This window comes from Doryrhamphus excisus, chromosome 2, assembly GCF_030265055.1.
Source record: "Doryrhamphus excisus isolate RoL2022-K1 chromosome 2, RoL_Dexc_1.0, whole genome shotgun sequence".
In the NCBI taxonomy this organism is placed as follows: domain Eukaryota; kingdom Metazoa; phylum Chordata; class Actinopteri; order Syngnathiformes; family Syngnathidae; genus Doryrhamphus; species Doryrhamphus excisus.
The window spans coordinates 31,533,382-31,552,525 of record NC_080467.1 but is presented as its reverse complement, the minus strand read 5'-3'; the positions used below and the strand labels follow the sequence as shown (position 1 = coordinate 31,552,525).

General features: G+C 37.3%; 1 protein-coding gene and 1 long non-coding RNA gene across 4 annotated transcripts in view; both read right to left on the bottom strand.

Annotated features, from left to right (window-relative positions):
* LOC131119525 (uncharacterized) overlaps positions 1-5,078 on the bottom strand; it is a 73,187-nt gene extending 68,109 nt beyond the window's left edge. For both annotated transcript variants that reach the window (XR_009126355.1, XR_009126354.1), the window contains exons 1-3: positions 4,937-5,078; positions 4,796-4,869; positions 953-1,072 (exon numbers count right to left, since the gene is read on the bottom strand). This is a non-coding gene — a long non-coding RNA (uncharacterized LOC131119525). The remainder of the gene's footprint in view (positions 1-952; positions 1,073-4,795; positions 4,870-4,936) is intronic.
* Positions 5,079-7,475: 2,397 nt separating this feature from the next.
* LOC131106890 (uncharacterized) overlaps positions 7,476-19,144 on the bottom strand; it is a 61,857-nt gene continuing 50,188 nt past the window's right edge. The window contains exons 9-11 of one of the 2 annotated variants that reach the window (XM_058056400.1): positions 18,754-18,847; positions 7,784-8,018; positions 7,476-7,696 (exon numbers count right to left, since the gene is read on the bottom strand). In XM_058056400.1, the coding sequence (XP_057912383.1) occupies positions 7,978-8,018; positions 18,754-18,847 (135 nt within the window). In that variant the 3' untranslated portion in view covers positions 7,476-7,696; positions 7,784-7,977. Of the gene's footprint in view, positions 7,697-7,783; positions 8,019-18,753; positions 18,848-19,144 lie in introns of those variants that run through there. The other variant, XM_058056418.1, reaches the window with a different exon arrangement.

Genomic DNA, 19,144 nt, shown 5'->3' with positions numbered 1-19,144 from the left:
TGCATGTTCAAATGAAATTAAACCATTACCATTACTTCCGATGTCTGTTCCTAGTAACGTGTGGGTGAGGAGTCGGATCCGGAAGTCATGGATCACAGATATGAGTCGCTTTGCTCACAGAATTTAACAACACATTTTTTTGTATGACAGATCTGTGGGTACCTATTCCCAACTCTTGCACTGCAAAAAGGTGATGAAAACAAGCAACAGGAAACAAAAGCTGATCTTTACTTTGGGTTTCCGTTGCAGCAGTTTTATCAGAATTAGTGTCCGACTTGTTGATCCGAATGCCCCCCGAACAGATCCAATCAGTGCTTTTGGCTTTTTACCTTCATGGATGATGTGTCAAACACCGTCTTTCATGACACAGTCCATCTGTTTTTCGAGGTTTTCGAGCTCTGGAGAACACACCAGGTCCTAAGAACATGCCATGTTGATAAAATCACACCCCCCCCCCCAAAAAAACCAAAACCGTGTATGAGTTTCACAATAGGGCATTGAGCAGATGTGTCTCCGCGACAGGAAGTATCCTAATTTCCATCACCATTACCAAATCACCTATCCGGGTGTGATGCATTGACGGTCCATGTGTTGCTGTGCCATCACATGACAGGAAGCAGAGGCAGTACATCTGGCGACAATCAGTAAGAATGTACGAGTCTTGACAGTGTAACTGTCAGACGGCATCTCTCGTGCGGTAGAGTCCATTTTTTTTTTTTTTTCCACCCCTCTCTCCCGCCTGTGTGGTTCTTGCCCCCAAGCGTGTTTGTACAGATGACTGCCTAATTGCATTTAACTCACTAAGACCTCGACCCCTCGTAAAAAACCATTTTTCCCGGCAAATGTGGGAAGGCCCGTGTGAAATACGTCTTAATAGCGGCGCAGTCCCGAGATGCGTTTCGACACTGAAATCTGTGGAAACACGGCCATGACAGTGTGCGACGGCACTTACGTGATACAGCTGGCCAACGCCACGTAAGGAAGTTGTTGTCTGGCCGTGTGGGAAAGTCTTCTTGGTTAGACAGGGTATTTCTTTATTTCGGTGTCATCACTTATGGTGCATTCGAGATTCCTGGGAAGGACAAAAAAAAAATATTCCACCTGGTTTCAACAAGGTTCTCAAAACCTTGCAGTCAAGTTGAAGACCGTGTAAGTCTTTAAGCTCTGATCTGTTTGGCAGTCTTAATATTGTATTGAAAAATACTTAAACCAAATAAGTCGACACAGATATGACGGTGATTCATATCTGCATATGGATATTTGTCGCATATTCTTCAGCAACCGACACACTTCGGATCCTTGTTTCTGAAATCGTGCCATCTGGATTCTCATTTGTCGTTCACAGGTTTCTTTTTGGAGTATCTGATTTTTGACACCACCGTCCCATCGGTACTTGGGTATTTTCCTTAAAGACTTCATCCCAAATCAGTCCACTCTTTCCCCCGAAAACCACTAGTTCATGTCCAGGTCTCAGAAAGAAACCTGAATTCAAATGACTTTTGACTTTGCCAAAGACGGTTGGTTCAAAGACTCCATGACTCAATCCAAGCTTCTGTTGACTTCATGAGCACAGGATGAAATAAGAAAGTCAACGCGATTTCCATTCTTGTACTATCCACGAATAAACGGGGTAAAAGTTATTAATTACCTAAAAATGTCATCCAGTACTTCTCTACAAGAGAGGAGAAATATGATCTCAGGGAAGAAGTACATTTGAAACACTTCTATGCTAGGACTACGTTATGCTAGCCATAGCATTTCAGTATGTGGAATCAAACTATGGAATGGATTGGTCATATCACCTCGTACTTCGGTACCTGATTAAAAAAAAAAAAAAGAAAGAAAAAAAAAACCCTTAACTAAATTAGGAAAGCAGGAAGTGAACAAATGTAACAGTTACTGATTGTAAAAAATTTAAAAAATCATTAAAAAATATTAAATTATATTAGGAAAGCAGGAAGTGAACAAATGTAAGTTACTGATTGTAAAAATTAAAACATTAATTAAGACAAAACTTAAATTATATTAGGAAAGCAGGAAGTGAACAAATGTAACAGTTACTCATTGTAAAAATTAAAAAATCATTTAAAATTATTAAATTATATTAGTAAAGCAGGAAGTGAACAAATGTAACAGTTACTGATTGTAAAAATTAAAAAAAATCATTAAAAATATATTAAATTATATTAGGAAAGCAGGAAGTGAACAAATGTAACAGTTACTGATTGTAAAAATTAAAATTTAAAAAATAATTTTAAAAAATATTTAATTATATTAAGAAAGCAGGAAGTGAACAAATGTAACAGTTACTGGTTGTAAAAGTAACAGATGGAGGGGTAGGATTTAATAAGCTTTGCTTCTTCCTACTCCTTTTGGACATGTGGAACTGGGAACTGATTATGGGATGCATTCAATTGTAATCTGATGCATGTTCAAATGAAATTAAACCATTACCATATAGTTATACCACAGCCAATTTTATTGGATTTCGACTTATTGGAAGCGGCTCCACTCTGAACCCCCCATCATTCCGATCATTCCATGTGGAAAGTGTGGCACAAGAATCGAATCGTTGGACTGACACAAGTCGGCTTTTCGGGAACCAAGGAATTTCCTCAAAGACATTATACCATCCATCCATCCATCCATGAGGGCAGCAGTGTCAGTCGGGAAGACCAAACTTCCCGGACCTCGACAACCTCTTCCACTTCCACCAAGTATTCCCACGCCATCTGAGAGACATAATCCCAGGATTCAGCTGCTATCTACAAACCGTCGCAACTGGATTTTCTTGACGTCAAGGAGCGGCAGATCCATTCCGATGTCCAATGACCGTTTTTCGCGGCCATAGTTCTTGTTTTTGGATGTAAACATCAAATACAGTTGGGTTTTCAGATCCCGTTCCTCGATCCAGGCGTCTGTAGACTTCATGAGCGCGACAGGAGTTGATGCTGGTGCCAATGGAAGTGAACCCGATTGCCTAATAAATACGACTTAAGCTTTCCAATAACCATCATCTGATTTCCTACTTTGCAGATTTCATGAACGTGAACATCATTTTCAGGGATGACACACTGAAACATCTCCAGAGAAGCTTTTTAAACCACCAAATGTACACTTTAGCAAACTGGTGTTTAATGGGTCATATAAGGGCTTCCAACAAGTAAATATTGCATTTGGCCCAAGAAGAAAACAAGTATTTCTTTGGGTTATTTGCTGAGTAAATTTATTAAAACCATTCTTTGCCTCTCTGGGTGGCTCGTTCCTAATCTCTGTCCAAGAGGCCAGTCCATGTGGAATCGGTCCAAGATAAACTTCTGCTTGTAATGTCCTTTTCTTTCAGAATTACACACACAAACGTCCAATATTACTATAGTTTTATGACGTATGTGCAAAATCCAACAATAATTTCACCGTAAATTGCATCACTATGCCTCATAAAGTATTTTTGATTAGGTTCTGCTTGATATAACAATGTTGATGACATAAAGAAAAAAAAAACGTTCTTCTGGTTTCTGGTGTGGCGGTATAGTGCCCCATTATGTAAGGGAATTACCCAAAATTCACTTCAGGGAGGGCAACCGGGGTTGAGGGCAAGCAGCGTTCTCAGGGTTCATATCAGGGTTGAGGAAAAGGGGGGCGGCCTTTTCGAAGTCAAGTCCCCCCCCCCCAGAGGGTAAAGAGCTTGAATGGAGGTCTGTTTTGGACGCCACGCCGACCAACGCTGAGACTTAATGCCGCCTGACAGGTCATGGCTGCCGCTCAGCTGCTGGCATCCTCAAGCGAAGGTCTCGGCTTACGAACGGGGGGGGGGGGTGGACGGGGACGGTGGTGAAGGGTGGCAAAGACGACAGACGTGGAACGCCAAAGTTCACAGGAACGGTAGCACGTCTTCAGAAGACCTCCACACATTGGTGTCACGTTTCACCAACTAAATGAGATTACTAATGTAGTGTGAAAGGACATTTTTAAAACAGACGCGGTGCGGTGGTGCCTTCAGGGTCTCGTGTACTCGCCAGGAAAAACAAGTGCCTTTCTTCATTCATTCATTCATTCTTGCATTATTGCATTCTGCAACCCCTCTCTAATTCCAAGGTTGTTTCAGAATAAAACAATTACGAGCGGCGAGCGAGCACGCACGCACGGCTTGTCGTTGCCTCGTGACCTCCCTCCTCGAAAATGCAAAAATCGCTTCCAGCTGTCTGGTTTACTGGGAATATTTGCTAGCTCATGTCACTTTGGCAAAGACTCTCCAGTTGATTAGCAAGGCCTCATTCCACAAGTGGAAAAGAGAATGAAAGTCAATTGTCTCCATAATAAACTTTAACATCATTTATGCTTTGTGTTTAGAGCGCTCGGTGATGACGAAAAAAAACACAAAAAAAGAAAGAACGCTTAGCTCGCCATCAATTTTTCTGTACCAAAAAAAAATTCTGTCCTGTATAAACACAGATCCACAATCCATCAATCAATCAATCCTTGCTGACTACAGACAGTAGTAGTTAGTGTTAAGTGTCAGTGTCCACACAATACTCATAATATACTAAATGCATAAAGTATCTAGAATATAACAATCTATGACATAATATTGTACTATATTATTCATCCATAACTCATTCAAAATGGTGATAAAGTACACTCAATGTAACCTTTCACAGAAATGCAACAATTATAACATATTTAATCCATTTGCACCTCTTAAAGAATCTAGCATTTGCTATTCATGCTAACCAGCCCACACATTTGAATGAGGCTAGGTATCTAAGCTAAGTGAAGCAATGTTAGCAACACTTACCAGTTCACTTCGATATATATATACATGAAATGCTCCTTGGCAGTCCTCCCAGTCATTACAATGGTAGCGGGTGCCTACAATGTAGTTAATTCAGCAGTGTTAAAACTAATTATTGCGTTGAAATAACTTTTTCAAAATTACCTGTGCAGCAAGTGTTTCCCCCACGTGTGTTTGTGCAGCGTCTTCCTGTTATCTATTGGATCTTAGGCGTCATGTGATCGAGAAGTGAAATCCTGATTGGGTGCACTGAATCACATGACGCAAGTGTTTCCCGGTGTGTTTGTCCAGCGTCTTCCTGTTTATCTATTGGTTTTTGGGCGTCATGTGATCGAAAGGTGGAATCCTGATTGGGTGCACGGAATCACATTGACGCAAGTGTTTCCCAATGTGCTTTTGTCGAGCGTCTTCCTGTTATTTATTGGTTCTTGGGCGTCATGTGATCAAAAGGTGAAATCCTGATTGGGTGCACGGAATCACATGACTCATTCACATGACGCTAACCAACGAGCGTTAGCTTAGTAATTTTATTTAGACTTTATGTATATGAATTTATAATTATATGAAAGGGTATTATAAGCGAATAAAATAACATATAATATATCAATCTATATAAATAAATTATATTACTATTTTCCACTTTCAAGCTCCAACAACAATCATTGTTCAATACTACATTAAACAGGAAGCTAAATAGCTTGTTTTTGAGTTGTAGTTGCTCACGCTCAGGAAATTACTGCCCCTAGAGTCTAGGAGGAGAACTGCAAGCACCCTGATGTGACCTATATTTCATAGAAATGAACATCATAATGTCGATATATCCTTTTTGGATGTTAGGTTTGCATTAGCGGCCATATTTTCCATTTAAATGAGGGCCTTTTTTAACACGACATACAACAAATAAAAAGCCACAATGATAACGTTACACACAATAACATGCTGATAAACTACTTTGTTTACATTTATTGGCAGTATCGTATCTTCTCGGCTCTCCATCTTGGCGGTGGAGCGTGTCGGCAACGCGTGTGGCCCGGAGAGCTGGATCGCCGCATACCTGCAGGCCGCACGCACGCAGGTGCTCCTAAATCTTCCCGCTAACGTCCACCTCCTGTGCAAACACGCTGGAATAGCGCGAGTCACGTGAACGCCTCGCTATTGTGAGCTTTTTCTCTGCGTGTGAGAAGCAGACGACTTTAAGGGCGTTAAGATCAAATACTTTTTTTTTTTAACGTTGAGGAGGTGAGGAGACGGACCTCATGTTAATATTTTTATTGTACTTTCTATAATATAATATAATAACCAAACAAATATTTATAAATGAATAAATATGCATATTTAAGTACATTTGACATATTTTAAAGCATAACAATCACTAAATGAAGCAAAATACAAATATAAGGCATTCAGAAGACACATTCAATGATGTGATGATGTGTAGTAGTCTACACTGGTCACAAGCAATGTTACATGACTGATTATTAGACAATAGCCACAACAGGAAATACTGGCCAGAACAGGAAGTAATAAAAATTAAAAAACAAACTCTCCCAATGCTAACATGTGGGTCCATATTATGTTTAATCTATGTTGTATTGTCTCTTATTATGTTATGTAATGGGTAACAGAGGGTATAACTGACTATAGGGGTGTTATTTCATGCCTACAGGTCTCTAATAATGTCCAAAAACTAATTTAGAAGGTTGTAAACTGTCTTTTTACGTCTTATATGTTCTATTTTCTCTTTCTATAGCTACTTTATTGACTAATAGGAGAGTAAAGGTGGATATAGGGGTGCTATTTCATGCATGGAGGGCTCTAATAATTCTCATAATGTCAAAAACGTATTTACAAGTATTTAGAAGGCTGTAAACTGGCATTGTATGTCTTATGTGTTTTATTTTCTCGTACTATACCTAATATATTGGCTAATCGGAGAGTAAATTTGAATATAGGGGTGCTATGTCATGTATGGAGGTCTCTAATAATTCTAATAATGTCGAAAAAACGTATTTACAAGTATTTAGAAGGTTGTAAACTGGCATTCTATGTCTTATATATGTTTTTTTCTCTTACTATACCTACTATATTGGCTAATACGTGAGTAAAGGTGGATATAGGGGTGCCATTTCATCTATGGAGGGCTCTAATAATTCTAATAATGTCAAAAAACAAATTTACATGTATTTAGAAGGTTGTAAACTGGCTTTCTATGTCTTATAGATGTTTTATTTTGTCTTACTATACCTTCTATACTAGCTAATAGGAAAGTAAAGGTAAATATAGGGGTGTTATGTCATGTATGGAGGGCTCTAATAATTCCAATAATGTCAAAAAAATGAATTTACATGTATTTAGAAGGTTGTAAACTGGCTTTCTATGTCTTATATGTTTTATTTTCTTGTACTATACCTACTATATTGGCTAATGAGAGAGTAAAGGTTGATATAGGGGTGCTATTTCATGTATGGAGGGCTTTAATAATTCTAATAATGTCAAAAAACGTATTTAGAAGGTTGTAAACTGGCTTTCTATGTCTTATATATGTTTTTTTTTTCTTACTATACCTACTATAGGAGAGTAAAGGTGGATATAGGGGTGCTATTTCATGTATGGAGGGCTCTAACAATTCTAATAATGTCAAAAAACGTATTTACAAGTATTTAGAAGGCTGTAAACTGCCTTTCTATGTCTTATATATGTTTTATTTTCTCTTACTATACCTACTATAGGAGAGTAAAGGTGGATATAGGGGTGCTATTTCATCTATGGAGGGCTCTAATTATTGCTACTGATCTTGCTGCAGGTGCTCGGGTTCAAAAATCAGCTAAGAAACAATTGACAGCTGGTTGTAACTCCTCCTCAAAAGGAAAACGTGGGCGTGTATCTCGCCATGAAGGCAGCATACTAAAAAAAAAACAAAAAAAACAGAAGTGTCAGATGATGCATTCAGGCTCCCAGTTGGCTGTCAACAAGACATGAAACTCTACGCACCGTGAACTCTACGTTGCTCCATTTGCTGCCCCGGCTACCGTATCCAGTTGCCCCCGCTGGGAATTGACCTCAGCATCGTTTTTTTGGGGTGGTGGTGGTGGGCGGGGGGGTCAACAAGGGGGGGGCTTACCTTGACGAGGACGGCTGGAGGTGCAGAGCGGCGCTCAAGCAGGCGAGCGGGAGTAAAGTTTCCATCAGCTGCAAGCCACCTGTCTGTTTACGTGATGGAACATACCTGGGAGGAATACAACCTTAGTACTACTCTTACATGATACCCAGGCAAATATTACACTTTATTAATACTCTAAAGTACATTTTGGATATGTTTTCATGATCCAAACGATGACAAAAACAAACTTGGTTTGACATAAACTAAAAAATATTCATTCATTTTCTACCGCTTTTTCCTCACGAGGGTCGCGGGGGGTGCTGGAGCCTATCCCAACTGGGACTGGTGGCCAGCCAATCACAGGGCACATATAGACAAACAACCATTCACACTCACATTCATACCTATGGATAATTATAAGACATAGAAAGCCAGTTTACAACCTTCTAAATACATGTCAATTTGTTTTTTGACATTATTAGAATTATTAGAGCCCTCCATACATGATATAGCACCCCTATATCCACCTTTACTCTCCTATTAGCCAATATAGTAGGTATAGTATGAGAAAATAAAACATATATAAGACATAGAATACCAGTTTACAACCTTCTAAATACATTTAAATTCATTTTTTGACATTATTGGAATTATTAGAGCCCTCCATACATGAAATAGCACCCCTACATCCACCTTTACTCTCCTATAGTAGGTATAGTAAGAGAAAATAAAACATATATATGACATAGAAAGCCAGTTTACAACCTTCTAAATACATGTCAATTCATTTTTTTGACATTATTAGAATTATTAGAGCCCTCCATACATGAAATAGCACCCCTATATCCACCTTTACTCTCCTATTAGCCAATATAGTAGGTATAGTACGAGAAAATAAAACATATAAGACATAGAATACCAGTTTACAACCTTCTAAATATATTTAAATTCATTTTTTGACATTATTGGAATTATTAGAGCCCTCCATACATGAAATAGCACCCCTATATTCACCATTACTTTCCTATAGTAGGTATAGTAAGAGAAAATAAAACATATATAAGACATAGAAAGCCAGTTTACAACCTTCTAAATACATGTAAATTTGTTTTATGACATTATTAGAATTGTTAGAGCCCTCCATACATGATATAGCACCCCTATATCCACCTTTACGCTCCCATTAGCCAATATAGTAGGTATAGTACGAGAAAATAAAACATATAAGACATAGAATACCAGTTTACAACCTTCTAAATACATGTAAATTCATTTTTTTTTGACATTACTGAAATTATTAGAGCCCTCCATACATGAAATAGCACCCCTATATCCACCTTTACTCTCCTATAGTGGGTATAGTAAGAGAAAATAAAACATATAAGACATAGAAAGACATTTTACAACCTTCTAAGTACATGTATATTCATTTTTTGACATTATTGGAATTATTAGAGCCCTCCATACATGAAATAGCACCCCTATATCCACCTTTACGCTCCTATTAGCCAATATAGTAGGTATAGTAAGAGAAAATAAAACATATTTTTTGACATTATTGGAATTATTAGAGCCCTCCATACATTAAATAGCTCAAATTCACACAGTCGCTAATTAGCCTAGCATGTTTGTGATATGTGGGAGGAAACCAGAGTACCCGGAAAAAACCCACGCATGCACGGGGAGAACATGCAAACTCACTACAGAAAAGGGTGGAGTCGAACTCGGGTATTGTAGCTGTGTGGCCTACGCGCAAACCACTCGTCCACCGTGCAGCCCGGAAAATGTCTTAATGCAGTAAAAAGATGGCAGCCGGTGGGTAATAAGCGTACTGACATGCAAACTGACCCATTGAAAGCGGTTTATTTTGGATGTGACCAAATCCAGCAGCGGCGTGTCTGCAGCCGCTATTGTTTCTTCATCCCAGGGCGCCTTTTTTTTTTTTTTTTTTTTACACGCTTTGACTTTCTTGGTAACAAGCGAGGGAAGAAAGCAGCCCAGCGCTCGGAGACGTCCGTCACCGCCGCGGTTTAGAAAGCAGAGGAAGTGAGGGGTGACCTCCGGTGACTGATGTGGTCCGCCACAAGCCGGAACGGGAATCGTATCGCAGGCGCTACAAACGGGCGGGCCGTGTAGTAGATGGGTGGGGGGCGCGTATGGAGGGGTGGTTCTTGCTTTTATTTTCACTCCTAATCAGCGCAAGGCGACACGGCCTATCTCGGAATTCCATGCGCAACAGGAAGAGTTGATTAGGTCTCACAAGGAAGCTTGGCTGGAAATTTGTGCTCACCGAAAACAAAGCTTGGAACGCCGAATGGGCGGATTAAAAAAAACAAAACTAAGAAAACACGAGGTGACGTCTGCGCTAGAAGCTACTGATATTCACTATTTTTTGTTATTTAAATTTATTTATATTTATTTTTAGTTTATTTTTAATTATTTTTAATTAATTTTTATTAATTTAAATCTATTTTTTACTTATTTAAATTTATTTTTAATTAATTTAAATTTATTTTTTATTTATTTAAATTTATTAAATTTTTTATTTATTTTAATATTTTTACATGCAAATATTAACATAATTAAGCAATTTTGCGTGACTACAAAAAAAAAAACAACACCATGCTAGCTAGGTTAGCCTACTTGTTCAATTGCTTTGCTCAACACATTTCCAATTATATATTGGTTATTAAGGTTATTAAGTTTGTTGTTGTTACTTCCTGTAATTAGCCAGGGTATACGTGCTTTTTTTTGCACCCGTGTGACCCTTAAGAATTTTAATATTTTTCTATAAAATTGCAAAAAAATATTTTAATGCATCTTTTACTCTGTTTTTACTCAACTCTATTTTTATTTATTTTTCTCTACTGTTTCTTTTTCTCTACTGTAAATTGCAATACAAATAAATTATTATTTAAAGTATAAAAATAATTTTTAAGTATAAAAATGTATATTTTAAAATGTATATTTTATACAAATAAAATTGTTATTTTATTATTATTATTTTATTCTATTATTATTATTTTAATTTAATTTAATAAAAATAAATACATAAATAATAAAATACATTTTGTATTTATTTACATTTTATTTTATATTTATTTCATTTTAAATATTTGGATTCATGTTCTATTAAATTTTAAATAAACTAGTGAACTCAAATTAAATTCTAAAATTGATATATATTTTATGTATAATGTAGATTTTTTGCATATGGGGAAAGTAGATTTAAATGATTTTTACATGCAAATCTATTTTTATTTCTTTTTCTCAACTGTAAAGCGCTATACAAATAAAATTATTATTTTATTTGTATTATTATTTTATTCTATAATAATAATAATTATTATTATTATTACTATTACTATTATTACAAATAAATACATAAATAATAAAATACATTTTGTATTTATTATATAAACATTTTATTTTATATTTATTTTATTTTAAATATTTGGATTTATGTTCTATTAAATTTTAAATAAACTAGTGAACTCGAATTAAATTCTAAAATTAATATATATTTATGTATAATGTACATTTTTTGCATATGGGTAAAGTAGATAGTTCTAAAGTAAGTTCTGCTATAATGGTGGAGACCATGATGAAGTCAGCTATACAGACTACAATAAAAATTGCATATAATGTTCATAATAATAATAATAATAATAATCTTTCCTGTGCTGGAGAAGCACCCCAGTGAAAGGGAATATGTGACATACTTTAATAAAGTTTTGCTTCCCGCAATCCCCTCCAATGTCATTTAAAACCGTACAGAAGCCATAATAAGCACCTAGAACTCCAAGTGGGTCTTATCCACGGCCCAAATATGAAAAACGTGACCTGTAATAACACACGCAGACATGACAGGAAGGGGATTTACCTGCACGGAAAGGAAATGAAATGGCCGTGCCCACGCTGGCAAGCAAACACACCACTGACAGCTCGCAGACATTTTTTTTTTTTTTTTTTTAGTTACAATTCATCTGTCAGCGACTTTAATGAAGGTCATTAGAGAGTCCAAGGCCGCAGACGTCGTAGCGTGTGCCCGCGTCTTCTATCTGACCACGCTAACGCGTACCTGCAGCTCACGCTGAGACGAGAAAGCGGCGGTTTCCGTAAAGTGCTGACCCGCTGAAAGGACTTTGATGTCTTTTCTTTCGAACCGCTGAGTGGTTTTTCCTGCGTAATTGGAGCGCACGCTTGAAACCTGAAATTGCTGATTCACAAAAAACCTTCTTTCAAAGTCGCCATTGTGGAGGGTGGAGACGTTTTCCCAGCCGCTCCGAACCTGACATGTGTTCCCGACTAAATTGCCCAAATGGATTCTTTGTACGCGAACGCGGCGTTTCATCGCCGAATGGAAAGACGACCCTGACAAGAACGCTCGGTGCAAAGCTTTGGAGAACGACGGGAAACCTTTCATTATGTCACAATTTGACGACGCCCGATGTGCCGCGAACGCCTCGATTGTTGGCATACGACGGAAAAAGGCTGCGGAGGAAAGTTGCGACTTTGGAAAAATGATGGAAAACTGGTGACAGAAAGTAAGAACTGGCAGCGTATCTTTGTCAAAATTAATACATAAATATAGATATAAATATATATATACATATATATATACATATAAAAATATATATATATAATTTTTAAAAATATATATATATAATTTTTAAAAATACGTATATGTGTGTATATATATATACGTATGTATATATAAATACAATAAATAAATATTAAAAATAAATAAATAAATATAAAATAAAATAAAAATATATATATATATATAATATTAATAGAATTATATAGATAAAATAAATAAATATGACAAATAAAAAACATATATATATACATATATTTAAATATATATACAATTTAAAAATATACAATAAATGTATAATAATAAAACATATTTTATATATATATAAACAATACAGATATAAATATATTTACATATATACATATACAATTTTATATATACTATATATATATATATATATATATATATATATATATATATATATATATATATATTATACATTAATATAGTTATATAAATAAATATGAAAAATAAAAAAGCTGGAAAAACTTGCGACTTTCAGAATGATGGAAAACTGGTGACAGAAAGTAAGAATTCTTAGAAAGAAGAAAGAAAGAAGAAAGAAAATCTTTGTCATAATTAATACATATACATATATATAAATATAGATATAAATAAATATAAATATATATATACATACATATAAAAAATAATATATATATTTTTTTTTTGGGCAGCAAATCTTTGTCAAAATTAATACATATACATATATAAATATAGATATAAATATATTTATATATATACATATAAATAAATAAAAAAATATATAAAAAATATATATATTAAATTAATATAATTATATAAATAAAAATAAATAAATATGAAAAATAAATGAAATTTTAAATAAGCTACAAAATCTACAAATAACATTTACAATAATACAAAAATAAATGTCTAAATCTGTGTCATAGTAAAAGCTATTAAATATTATTAAATAATATTAAATAATAATTAAAAATAAATAAATAATAATTAAATATATATATATATATATATATATATATATATATATATATATATATATATATATATATATATATATATATATATATATATATATACACATTAATATAGTTATATAAATAAAATAATTAAATATGAAAAATAAAAAAGCAGGAAAAACTTGCGACTTTCAGAATGATGGAAAACTGGTGACAGAAAGTAAGAATTCCTATAAATAAAAATAAATAAATATGAAAAATAAATGAATATTTAAATAAGCTACAAAATCTACAAATAACATTTACAATAATACAAAAATAAATGTCTAAATCTGTGTCATAGTAAAAGCTATGCTTGAAAATGTATCTTTTTCACTGTTTTTCTCCCATTTTTTTTATACGTCCCTGAACCTTACCTACAGTACGTTCTACTACTGATTACTAAAGAACGGAAAAAGGTTTGGTAGGTAACCCCGAAACACAATATTCCGTGTGCCTCAAAAAATCAGTCAAAATCATCCAAAAAAATCAGATGTTTCTGTCGAGAATAATTGACGGAATCCATGTATTGTTCCACCTCCAGTGAATGCACCACGGGCATGGAACCCCCTACAAGCAGCACATTTCAGATGTCAAGATGGAAGTGCAGACTTCACATAGCAAGAGCTGACTTGTGATCAATAATATTCTTCACCTTTGTAGGTGCTTCCCACTCGTACCCACAGGAAAGATGGATGCTTTGAAAGGGAAATATGATATGAAATATGAAAATATTCCTATTGGTGGAAAGAAGGAGAGCATTACAGGATGGTTTTATTTGGGTGGGTGGGTGCTCAAACCGTCACTGTGACCATGTGACCAACAAGGAAATTCTTACACAGTCCTGATTCCAAATCCTTCTTGGATGAGTTTTGGAATTACAGTCTATCCCGTGTACATTTACAACCTTTGTCTAAAAACTTCTAAGTCTAAAAAAAACTCTTCGACTACTTCGTCCAACTCCTGAGGTGTTCCCAGGCCAGTTTATCCCGGGTCTTCCATCCATGAGGCCTCCTGAACAGATGCCTTAGCCACCTCATCTGGTTCTTCTTCATACGGAACCTGGACTCCAGGGTCTTGTTCTTTAAGTCACTACCCAAAGCTGAATACCATCCATCCGTCTTCGTCCGTGCATCAGCTGATCCAGTCTCCCCCAGGTTGGGGGTCATGGTGGCAGCAGCCTAAGACGAGAAGCTGAGACTTCGAGGGATCCAGTGGCGGTCCTTGGCCAGTTGAGAGACATAGTCTCTCCATAGTCTCTCCGTGGTCTCTCCATGGTCTCTTCATGGTCTCTTCATGGTCTCTCCATGGTCTCTCCATGGTCTCTCCATAGTCTCTCCATAGTCTCTCCATAGTCTCTCCGTGGTCTCTCCATGGTCTCTCCATGGTCTCTTCATGGTCTCTCCATGGTCTCTCCATAGTCTCTCCATAGTCTCTCCATGGTCTCTCCATGGTCTCTCCATGGTCTCTCCATGGTCTCTCCATAGTCTCTCAATGGTCTCTCCATGGTCTGTCCATGGTCTCTCCATGGTCTTTCCATGGTCTCTCCATGGTCTCTCCATGGTCTCTCCATGGTCTCTCCATGGTCTCTCCATGGTCTTTCCATAGTCTCTCCATGGTCACTCCATGGTCTCTCCATGGTCTCTCCATGGTCTCTCCATGGTCTCTCCATGGTCTCTCCATGGTCTCTCGATGATCTCTCCATAGTCTCTCCATGGTCACTCCATGGTCTCTCCATGGTCTCTCCATGGTCTCTCCATAGTCTCTCCATAGTCTCTCGATGGTCTCTCCATGGTCTCTCCATGGTCTCTCCATAGTCTCTCCATAGTCTCTCCATAGTCTCTCAATGGTCTCTCCATGGTCTGTCCATAGTCTCTCCATGGTCTTTCCATGGTCTCTCCATGGTCTCTCCATAGTCTCTCCATGGTCTCTCTATAGTCTCTCAATGATCTGTCCATGGTCTGTCCATAGTCTCTCCATGGTCTTTCCATGGTCTCTCCATGGTCTCTCCATAGTCTCTCCATGGTCTCTCTATAGTCTCTCAATGATCTGTCCATGGTCTGTCCATAGTCTCTCCATAGTCTCTCTATGGTCTCTCCATGGTCTGGCCAAAGTCTCTCTATAGTCTCTCCATGCTCTCTCCATAGTCTCTCCATATGTCTCTCCATAGACTCTCCATAGTCTCTCCATAGTCTCTCCTGGGTCTTCCCTGAGGACCCCCAGGTGACCGGATGCCTGAGCAGCCTCATCTGGCTCCTCTCAATGCGAAGGAGCAGCGGTTCTACTCCAAGCTCCTCACCTGATCTCCAAAGGAGATAAAGGGAGACCAACCAACCAATCTGACCCAACTCTGGCAACAACAAGTGACGACAGGTATCGTCGCTCATGTCAATGTTTCAAACTCCGAAGTTCCATATGACCTCAGGGGCTTTTCGAGGTCCGTCTTGTAGTTCCAGTTTCACAATCCAACCAACGTGGATTTTTTTCCATCCCTGACTTTACCCATAAATCATCAGCAGCTGCCAGCCGCAGATGCGTTTCATTCAAACCCTGACAGTCTGGACATGATGGACATGAAAAGCAAATATTTCTGGAAGCCTTTATGAAGTTTCCAGCTCTCATGCCTTTTCGTAGCTTGGTCGGAGCTCCTGTGTTGTCTTTGGATGCTTCAGTGTAAACAGCGCCATGAAATGTTGTGTATTCAATGGCTGGAGATGGTCGTCCATCCAGACTACACAATCTTTGCTTGTTTTTTCTTCTGGACTGTGAAGATGTCGCTGCAGTCTCTTATATATATTCGCTTTCGTTTTTTTTTTATGGTAGTACTTTTAGCTGTGCATTGGCTGAAATGAGTACGTCGCCAATCTTGGAGGAGATGAAGACATCATAGGAGGGCATGGAGAAACATCCACAGCAATCACTTCAAGCAAAAATGCAGCAATTTGCTTTTTGACTGCATTTTTATTCCACCGTCGGGATGATTTACTCCCGCCTTCGAGTCCTGTTGTTTTTGAGACCTAATAGGGAGTTCAGGCTACAAGAAAAACACTTAGCTTCACGTACGTTATTACAGCGGCTGAGGTCCACTGAAGTTTTATCTCTGGGAGTCGGCGTTGGCGGTGATGGCGTTGGCGGTGGTGGTGGTGGGAGTCTGATAAAAACACGCCGTCTTTCAAGTGCGATGCTCGCAGAAGATGGGTGGTCTGAGGCGGCGGCACGGACGGGTGATTTGTGGTTTTGGTGGAGACTCAGAAATCAGAAGGGATAAGAAAAGATTGCTTTTTTTTCCCCTTCCTTTAGCGGAAGGCTTGGAAATCGATGGGAAACATGGAGGCCAAGCGGCTATGCTGGTACTAAAATACTACCAGGACCGTTGTTGGGTAGTTCACTTAAAGGTCCCGGATTGTAGTAGTTTTCAGCAATTTTAATCCCAGAGGTCCCATGATAGTATGTTGGCACTGATGCCGAAATTTGGACAGTTTAAAAGTGCTTTTAGTAAACCCTGCCGGGAACATTCCGTGTCGTTTTAACACTAACGAGCTGTGACAGCATGTACGTCTCCAAGAAGAACCACCGTGTACTTTGTTACTTCTACTGCATATATGCCGTATATCACTCAAAACATCATTCATTCATTCATTTTCTACCGCTTTTCCTCACGAGGGTCGCATGGGGGGTGCTGGAGCCTATCCCAGCTGTCTTCTACACCCTGGACTGGTGGCCAGCCAGCCAATCACAGGGCACATATAGACAAACAACCATTCACACTCACATTCATACCTATGGACAATTTGGAGTCGCTAATTAACCTAGCATGTTTTTGGAATGTGGGAGGAAACCGGATGCGCCGAGGGTGGAATTGAACCGTGGTCTCCGAGCTGTGAGGTCTTGGCGCTAACCACTCAACCGCCGTACAGTCTAAAGTCTTCATTTAGGCAAAAAAAATTCCTACAGTTTGCTTAAATATGCATTTTAAATGTGACCATAGGGGTGTTATTTCATGGCCAGAGGGCTCTAATAATGTTCATTCATTCATTTTCTACTGCTTTTCCTCACTGGAATACTCGGAGAAAACCCCCCCAAAAAAACAAGGTCTGTGCGCTAACCACTCGACCGCCGTGCCGCCCTCAAAACATCATGACATTAAAAATGTCTTTAAAAAAGTACATGATCAAACCTACGGTTAGCAGTTGGTAGAGCTGTCTTTATTTTAGGATGTGTAGCGAAGCCTTTGTAAGTGAGTCAGGTTTATCTAACAATGGGAAATTAGTTTTTTTCCTTAGACTTAAACTTCTAATGTAAGCGTTTGAGTGCCTCTTCCCATCAAAAGTGATGGAGATGAAAGTTTTGATCCTGTTTGGTGTTCATAAACATTATTAAAGTCGATTTTTGAATCATCTCAAAATGTCAAGAATGTACATTTTGCAAGTTGATAAGAATGAAAGGTTCCTATTGGATTCCATAGAAAATGCATGCAGGTCATTTTTGACCCACTTATGGAAGGTTGGGGTAGTAACACAAACACTAAAATTTCTTAAAATTTATAAAAGTTAAAAATATGAATGGCATGATATCAAAAACATGTTTTTTGAGGAATACCAGGAATATGAAATGATAAAAAATTTTCATTACAAAGATATTTCAAGAAAACAACCTGACCGGGTCATTTTTGACCCACTTATGGAAGGTTGGGGTAGTAACACAAAAACTAAATTTTCTTAAAATTTATAAAAGGTAAGTTAAAATTGTGAATGGTATGATAGCAAAACATGTTTTTTGATGAATACCTGGAATATGAAATTATATAAAAATTTTCATTTCAAAGATATTTCAAGAAAACAACCTGACCGGGTCATTTTTGACCCACTTATGGAAGGTTGGGGTAGTAACACAAAAACTAAAATTTCTTAAAATTTATAAAAAGTTAAAAATGTGAATGGTATGATATTAAAAACATGTTTTTTTAGGAATACCTGGAATATGAAATGATGAAAAAAAATCATTATGAAGATATTTCAAGAAAACAACCTGACCGGGTCATTTTTGACCCACTTATGGAAGGTTGGGGTAGTAACATAAAAACTAAAATTTCTTAAAATTTATAAAAAGGTAAGTTAAAAATTTGAAAGGCATTATATGTAAACATGTATTTTGAGGAATACCTGGAATATGAAATGATAAAAAATTTTCATCTCAAAGATATTTCAAGAAAACAACCTGACCGGGTCAATTTTGACCCACTTATGCATCTAAGGGTTAAAAGCAATGCGAGTACACTGACCAGCAGCGGATGTGTCCGTCAGGGCTCCAACGAAGTCCTCCACCCACCAAACGTCAAACTCCACACACAACTCTCCTCGTCTGAAGGACGTCTTCTAGAAAAAGGAGGTCATTTATTACTCATCTAAACTGTAACCCGTTGAGATGAGCAGATGGTTCAAACCCGTGGAGGTGGCACAAAGCCAAAACAGACCAAAATCAAATCGGTAGGGAGGTTGATCCCCCACCGAGGTTGTCCTAATTATCACCTTCAGTGTCAAACATTGGAGAGGAAATCTCAATTGACGGAATTCAATTCCAAAACACGTTTGGTCTGTTGTGGAAACATTCCCAGCTGACGTGTCGTTCATCCTTAAGAGCCGTGTCGGGTTTTAACGTTCCTGTTTAGTCAA